The 8,583-nt window shown below is 46.9% G+C and overlaps 1 protein-coding gene across 1 annotated transcript in view; it reads left to right on the top strand.

Annotated features, from left to right (window-relative positions):
• The window catches only part of NOTCH4 (notch 4), a gene marked incomplete at its 5' end in the record, with an annotated part of 50,174 nt that overhangs the window by 6,265 nt on the left and 35,326 nt on the right, over positions 1-8,583 (top strand). Inside the window, 4 exons of the mRNA XM_015407816.1 lie at positions 249-397; positions 4,286-4,373; positions 5,010-5,243; positions 8,238-8,350. Of these exons, the coding sequence (XP_015263302.1) occupies positions 249-397; positions 4,286-4,373; positions 5,010-5,243; positions 8,238-8,350 (584 nt within the window). The remainder of the gene's footprint in view (positions 1-248; positions 398-4,285; positions 4,374-5,009; positions 5,244-8,237; positions 8,351-8,583) is intronic.

The raw sequence follows: 8,583 nt of genomic DNA, 5'->3' as shown, positions 1-8,583 counted from the left end.
TCTGACTGAGGGCTGCTGGGAGCAGGGGGCGGGGCTTGTTGCATGTGCCCATCCTCTGGGCTCTTTACTGCCGAAGTTCCGCTCCTGCAGGAAATGACCCCTGCTTGTCAGGGAAAAGGCTCTAAAATGAAAATCCTCCATCTCCGGGTAGTGATTCAAAGTACAGGAATGCTGTCAAATGAAAAAGGAAGCCGTTAAGAACTCTTGTTTCGTTCTCACTGCCCGTTTCTTCCCATCTGCCGCTACAGATCCCTGTCAAAACGGAGGCCAGTGCATCGTGAAGGCGTTTGCCCCCATTTGCCTCTGCCCTCTTGGTTGGGGAGGCTCTCGTTGCCAGCAGAAGACAACCCGGAAGGGAGAGCCTTGCCCAGATCTGTCTGGCGGGGGTGATTGTCAGGTGCGTTTGGGAGGTGGAGCTGTTTTGGGTTCGCTGCCTCGTTCTGATCATCTCCTGACTAGGGTTGCCAGTCAGCCAAGAACCACCGCCACCACAACCACTAGTCAGGTTTGCTCCTGTACCTGGAACAATGGCTTGATCTACTAGAAGTACCACCAGATGACTGTTTACACAGCATGAAATAAACATCACCAGGTTAAGCATCTGCCCAGGAAACTTCTGTTAAAAGGCATAGCAACACCAGCCAGTTGAATCATTGGCAACCCTATTCACTCTGCCCACTTTCTCAGTCTTCCAGTTTTTATTTATGCTTTTTTAAAATGTCTACACTGATACCATTAAAGTTGTTATTTTTGGGCCAGCGATAAAAGTCCCAGCTCGATCCCAGGTCTTTGAACCCTGTGCGGTTTTTACCGTTTTGGTGCTCTTCCCTCATGTGTTTTAAGAGCCAGTTTAGTGTAGTGGTTAGGAGCATGGACTCTAATCTGGGAGAACCGGGTTTGATGTCTCACTCCTCCACATGCTGGGTGACCTTGGGTCAGTCACAAGTTTTCAAGGGCAGTTCTTGAGAGAGCTCTCTGAGCCCCACCTGCCTCACAGGGTGCCTGTTGTGGGGAGGGGAAGGGAAAGGAGATTGTAAGCCGCTTTGAGACTCCTTTGGGTAGAGAAGGACAGGGTATAAATCCAATTTCCTCCTCCTCTTCTTTGTCTTCTTCTTCTTCTTCTACTACTACTACTACTACTACTTGTGATCAGGGGTATTTTTGGACAGGAATTTATCTATTACCTGTTACAGAAAAAAAAATTAATTTTTTGTTGAAGAAATGCTATACCACTGAATGCCAGATTACTAGGATCAAGCAACAAAAATAGCTATTCCATTTCTGCTCTATTCCCAGAAAGATCTGACTGGTCCCTGCTGCAAATATACTACAAGACCAGTAGTGTCCTTATTATACTGAATGCAGGGGACTGCCACTCAAAACAGTATGCCCAGCATTGTTTTATGTATGCAGCAGCCCATTGTGAAAGGGTCCTATACATGGAAACCATATTTTTTGTGTTCCTTCAAGGTCTTTCAGTGGGAGAAAATATACTTTTCTAGCAAGGCTAAACAAATCTTCATAAAGTAAAGAAGAGTACACAACTGCAATGATGGCTTGATAGGTTCTGTGATTTTGTAATATTTTGGTATCGCTTTTTAAAAAAAAAAACAACTATGGTCCCGTTCACACAGAGAAGTTACCGCTCTTAAAGACACAGATTAGGCGATTTTCGGTGCACGATCACACCGCAACATCTGGGAAGCGTAGTTCACCCGTGGCTGTAATGTCCGCTGTCCAGGACAAATCTCAGTCACAATCTCAGGCAGGGTTTAATCCAAAATACAATGTTTATTCAATCCAGCTATCACCAGGTAGCACAACGTATATTCTCCAAGCAAAATAGAGGACTGATAAAACCCACTCTGCTAATGGCCTGCAGGTGGACATAACAACTCCAAGCGATCTTAAAGACACATTACACCACATCTCCCTCTTTCAAAGAAAAAGATAACTTTAAAATCTCTTTGGTTTACACATAGTACATAACGGAAAACATATACAGAGAATATATATATAAAACATTTCATTAGACCATTAAAAGTGTAATTAAGACCACTTATATTATTGAGCTATATATCTTTCTGGCGAAAATACAACCCTACCTCTAGATGTTACATATCTAGGATGCCTTCCTTCCTCCTGGGTCCGTTCAGATATATTTTCATGATGTTGTACATCTGGAGTCTCTTCCTCCTCATTATCCTTTTCATTACTCTGTTGTTCTTCTGATTGTATCTGATCCTTCACATCCTCCCCTGTGTTAACTTTCTGTTTTATATTTTCCTGCTCCTCCTCCCCTAAATCCCTCCGTTGATACCTAAGTTTACGTCTATTCCGCCTATATATAGTCCCATCTGGAGTTATGACTTGATATGTCCGAGGCTGTGCACACCTCTCTAGCACCTTTGCTGGAAACCATCGTTCTTTAGCTTCCACCCACACCAAATCTCCTGGCTGTAGTGGCTTAAGCGATTTTGCTGTCCTATCATAAAATTGCTTTTGTTTCCTTTGAGCTTCCTGTAGGTTCTCTCTAACTCCAATAGGGATCTTAGGATACAACAAATCTTTTGTCACTGGGAGTTTGCTTTTCAACATCCTACCCATCAACATTTGTGCTGGGGAGTGCACCAATATGCTAATGTGTTTCTGCTGTTGGGTGTGGCCTATTATGCTAATGAGTTCCTGTTGGGCTTTTTCTACAATAAGAGCCCTGCTTGTGATCTTCTCCGTATGCGGTTTCATCATTTTTGTGTTAATAGGGCAATGCATCTATTCTCCACTTTCAATTTGTGCAGACATGTGCCCTAAGAAGGGTGGGTGGCTGTTTTTCTGACTGCAAAAACATGCATGTTGCCCCATTTGCACAAAATGGTGCATGCGTGTATCAAGAGGGCCGGGTTGAAAAGCGCTTTGGGCCCCTGCTTGCTGTGCAGAAATCCTCAGCCACTGAGTTAAACTTTGTTATTTCCTACTAGGGTTGCCAAGTTGTTTTCTATCCGGAGCGGGGGGCTCCCGCCTGGTGTCTGGAGCGCGCGCACCGCATGCACGTCACCCGGAAGTGACATGATGACGCAGGGCATGCTGGGGGTGGGGGCACGGCCATACAAGGGAAAACCATAGAGTTTTCCCTTGGATGGCTGTGGCCCCGCCCCTAGCGTGCCCGGCGTGGTCGCGTCACTTCCGGGTGACTGCGCGTGGGGGTGGGTTCCCCCCCAGGGCCCGATCCGCCAGCGGCAGATAATAGGCCTCTGGGGCGGGGGGTTCCCTGCCCCCCGGGGGGACTTGGTAAGCCTATTTCCTACCCATGCCTGCATGAAAGATGGAACGAAGAAGTGACCTGGCCTGGTGACGCAGCGGGTGTCCCCGTCCTCCTGTGTGAAGTGCCATCAGGTCGCTTCTGACTTATGCCAACCCTATGAAATAATGACCTCCAAAAATTCCTGTCGTTAGTAGCCTTGCTCAGGTCTTGCAAACTGAAGGCCGTGGCCTCCTTGCTTGGTTCAGTCCATCTCATGTTGGGCCTTCCTCTTTTCTTGCTGCTGCCTTCTTCTTTTCCTAGCACTGTAGTCTTTTCTGGTGTCTTCTCATGATGTGACCAAAGTACAATAGCCTGACTTTAGTCCTTTTAGCCCCTAGGGAGAATAGCAATTGTCAAGGCCGGCCCCCTCTTGGCGCAGTAATGTAACCAAGCTGTACCTGGGTTTGGTCCCAGCAGTAGAGCTTGATTGAAGGAATTCAAGAAAAAGGTTTGAAAAAACAAGGCATATAGTTCAGTGGCAGTAAAATGCAAAGACAAGAAAGCGAACGAACTACCTTTTACTGGAGTCCTAACGCAACGCAGTGGGTTCTGAAAGCAAAGAGTTCCGGCTGGCTCCCGAGTTGGTCACGCCCAGCAAGAACTCATTAGCATAATAGGTCACACCCAACAGCAGGAACGCATTAGGATTGGCTACATTAGGGGTGTGTGGCCTAACATGCAAAGGAGTTCCTGCTACAAAAAAAGGCCCTGGGTTTTGACAACAAACAAGGTAAACAGAATAACAAGCAAAAGGTGGGTGTGGCTGGATGACCACACTTCTGGTAACATGTGGGTGTGGCCTAATGTGCTAATGAGCTGTGCTGTCAGGGGTGTGGCCCAATATGCTAACGAGTTCCTGCTGTTGGGGGTGGCCTATTATGCTAATGAGTTCCTGCTGGGCTTTTTCTACAAAAAGAGCCCAGGAAAACAATCAGTCATCAGAAACAGATCCAGGATAGTTACCCCAGTTTTTCTCACTTCCAGTGCCTGCCTGGGAAGAAGTGCCCTGATGGAAGAGTCTGTACTGAAACACCCAGTGGATACCTCTGTCTCTGCCCCCCGGGAACCAAAGGTACGTTGGGGAAAGGGTGTTACAAGAACATCTCCATACATGATCAAGAACATCTTGAGTCTGGGACTTTTCAGTTTAGAAAAGAGACAACTAAGGGGGGGACACGATAGAGGTTTATAAAATTAAGCACAAGGTACAAAGGATGGAGAAAGAGAAATTTTTCTCCCTCTCCCGAAATACTAGAACTTGAGGGTATCCAATGAAGCTGATGGGCAGTAGGTTCGGGATGGACAAAAGGAAATACTACTTTACACAGAGAGTGACTCAAATGTGGAATTCTCTGCCAGAGGATATAGTGATGGCCACAGGAATAAATAGCTTTATAAGGGGATTAGATAGATTCATGGAGGAAAAGTCTATCAGTGACTACTAGCTGTGGTGACTGAGAGGAGCCTCCACATTCAGAGGCACTAAACCTCTGAATTCCAGATCCAGGAGGCGACATCAGGAGAAGGTCTCAGCCTCCATGCACTGTTGTTGGCTGTCCAGAGGAATTAGTTGCCCACTGTGTGAGACAGGATGCTGGACTAGATGGACCACTGGTCAGATCCAGCAGGGCTCTTCTTGTGTTCATGATGGCCAAATGTCGAATTCTTGCTCACCATAAAATGACTCAGTCTCCCATCCTTCTTCCAGGTCCCAACTGCGATTTGTACCCCTGTTCCGTTCCTACCGCCCATTGTTATCATGGGGGGACCTGCGTGGCTCGGCCTGAAGGCGTTTCTTGCCTCTGCCCTCCTGGGTATGTTGGTGACCAGTGCCAGGGGGTGGTGGACCCTTGCTTCTCCCAGCCTTGCCACCCATCTGGGGCCCACAGCTGCCAATCAAATGCAAACGGCTTCCAGTGTTTCTGCCTGCCAGGGTATACAGGTAAGACACCGAGGAGGGGCGGGTGGGAGATAAGATGTGTGTTCTTTTATGAAAGTTATTTCACTCATAAGAATGACTCATGAGAGAAACTGAACAAAGTCTGAGTCCAGTGGCACCTTTAAGACCAACAAAGTTTAATTCTGGGTATAAGCTTTCGTGTACTTACTGGTTCCCAAAGCGGGCAATGCTTTGCAGAAATCCTGAGGGTGCTGGAATGATCCAAGTGGGCAGTCGGAGCCTTGGGTGCAATTGGGGGGCATTGAATACAAATAAGGGGGTGGTGGAAGCATAAAGAAAGAAGAGTCCAGAACCTATCTAAAGCAACCTTTTGGCGGTAGGCCAAATAAGTTTGGGAACCTATGCGGAATGGCTAGTTAGAGATGCATAAATAAATGAGCGGTAAGTACAGCTAAGATGAGTTAAAGCAGTTGGTAAGACCTGCGAATAGCAGCAAATTAGCATACAGATAACAAAAGTGTTAACAAACAAAAGTTAGAACTAAGTTTGAGTCCAGTAGCACATTTAAGACCAACAAAGTTGAATTCTGGGTATAAGGGAGAACTGAGTGACTTAGCATGTGTAGTGAAATAAGAACCTGATATCTCTATTAAGCCCTGGGGGAGGGTTCCATTGTCCTGAGTGTTGTAATAACTTGTAGTTCAGTAATCTCCCATTCCAGTTTGTTGCTGAAATTCCTTTGCAATAAAACAGCCACCCATCTGAATCTGTCTTCATGAAAGAAACCATAATTGTGTACGTTTTAGTCAATTCATTCATCAAATCTGCGTAAGGCCGAATAATCCTTCTAAAAAAACACCTCTCCCTTTCTTTGTTTATAGAGCAGGCAGTGTATGTCACCGCTAGCATTGTCAGAAGAGACATTTTCCTCTCACTTCCGATGACACTGGTGATGAAATACACCTGCATGGCCTGTAGCAGAGGTGGCCACACTTGCTTAACGTAAGAGCCACGTAAAATAAACGTCAGATGTCTGAGAGCCACGGGACAGGAATAAATATTACCCACACATTTTTATTTAAAAATATGCAAATTTGCTTTTTTATTAACATTAAATGAGGCTGCCAAAAATAAAAACAAAAGGAGAAAAAACAGTTATTGATAAAGGTATTTATTTGCCTTCTCCAAGCCGGCTGGTTGGGGGGGGGGTGTGTGGTTCAGAATGCACTTAAAGTTGCTTTCTTTCTCTGCTCCCCCCCCCACCTCAAGCCTACCCAGGGAAGGTAAGGGAAGACATGATCGAGGTTTATAAGATTATGCATGGGATAGAGCAGGTAGAGAAAGAGGTACTTTTCTCCCTTTCTCTCAATACAAGAACTCGTGGGCACTCCATGAAACTGCAGAGCGGTCGGGTTAGAACGGATAAAAGGAAGTACTTCTTCACCCAAAGAGTGATTAACACATGGAATTCACTGCCACAGGAAGTGGTGGGTGCTATAAGCATGGACGGCTTCAAAAGGGAATTAGATAAGCACATGGAGCAGAGGTCCATCAGTGGCTATTAGCCACAAGGTATAGATAGGGGCTCTGGGGCAAGTGATGCTCTGTCATCTTGGGTGCTTGGGGGGGGGGTCAACAGTGGGAGGGCTTCTAATGTCCTGGCCCCACTGCTGGACCTCCTGATGGCACCTGGTATTTCTGGCCACTGGGTGATACAGAGTGTTGGACTGGATGGGCCTTTGGCCTGATCCAATATTGGCTTCTCTTGTGTTCTTATGTATGTTCTTATGTAATCAGGGAGGCATGCCTCCCCTTTGCTTCCCCAGCTGCACTGCCGGGAGCCACACAATATGTCTGAAAGAGCCACATGTGGCTCCCAAGCCGCAGTTTGGCCACCCCTGGTCTATAGTACTTGCTGGGTCCCCTTGCTTGACCAAAGCTGCACAGAGTTCACTGCTCCAGTGCCATCCAGAGGCACAGGACTGGGTATGTAATTTATACGTTCAATGTTTGTGTTTTATTATGTTGTTTTGTAAGCCACCTCAGGCAGTTCTCCAGATTAGGTGGGATAAAAATTCCTGAAATAAATAAATAATTCTGGCAGCTACTTCTCCACTGCTGATGCCAGTAGCCAGCAAGGTGGCAGAAAAGGGGGTAGCCCTGGGCCATAGCATAAGTTGGGAGTAACTTTCCCCAAGGCAATGGAGGGATGAATTTAGGGAACTGTAGGCAATTTGAACCCAAGACTCTCTTTTGGAATGGAACGTATGGATGAGGGGTCATTTCGTAGAAAAAGAGGTGCAGGAGCTCATTAGCATAACTCATTAGCATAATTTATTTGCATATGCCACACCCTCTGACATCACCGGAAGTGTGTCAGAAGGCAACACCCACCCCTCAGGCTCCACTGGACTGTTTTGGATTGCTAGCTATTGGGGGGGGGAACGTGCAGATCTGTCCTCGCAGAGGAGGGAGAGCTTGTACCTGAATAAAACTTGGTCTTAAAGGTGCCACTGGACTGTTTTGGACTGGGGGGCTGGGGGGAGCTCTGCAGCTTACCTGGCTGCTTCTTGCTCTGACTGAGGGCTGCTGGGAGCAGGGGGTGGGGCTTGTATGTGCCCGCCCCCTGGGCTCTTTACTGCCAGAGCTCCGCTCCTGTGCGCTCCTGCAGGAAAAGACCCCTGGATGAGACAAATTAGTACCTAGAATGAAGTGTGATTCCAGGGGCACCTTTAAGACCAACAAAGTTTAATTCTGGATATAAGCTTTGGTGTGCATGCACACCAACCATTACATAGAATTAGAGGGTGGGGAGGGTGCCTTCTGCCTATATGGAATGGCTGGTGACTTCCATTTCAGTGCATCTGAAGAAGGGTGCGTGCACACAAAAGCTTGTACTCAGATATAAAACGTTGTTCGTCTTAAAGGTGCCGCTGGACTCCAGCTTTGCTTCAGACCAACAGGGCTACCCCACCTGAGCAGTACCTAGAAAAAAGTGACAATCCCTCTCGCTTCATGGTCCTTCCTCTCCCCCAGGAATTCTGTGTGAGTCTTTGATGGACAGTTGTCAGCCAAACCCATGCCTCAATGGTGGAAGCTGCCAGGCGGTGCCCGACAGCCCTCTGGAATTCACCTGTCACTGTCCCCAGGTAAGAACGGAGCTGGCCAAATACATCTGGATTGCCAAGCCGGATTGTAAACGGGAGCCAGATGTCTAAAATAAGAGGTAGACAAACAACGGCAATAATAACAATCCTATGGCAGTGTGTGTAGTCTAGCCAGGAGATACTAAGATAGTCCGGCAGCCGGAAGTTCTAGTTCTTTTAGCGTTATGCACCACTAGGTGGTGAGCTAGATTTGTTTTTAAGGCAAGAGACATTTC

Source organism: Gekko japonicus, unplaced genomic scaffold, assembly GCF_001447785.1.
Source record: "Gekko japonicus isolate JY-2015 unplaced genomic scaffold, Gekko_japonicus_V1.1 scaffold3014, whole genome shotgun sequence".
NCBI classification, from domain to species: Eukaryota; Metazoa; Chordata; class Lepidosauria; order Squamata; family Gekkonidae; genus Gekko; species Gekko japonicus.
Note: the sequence above shows the minus strand (reverse complement) of the source record. Positions and strands in the feature narration are given on the sequence as shown.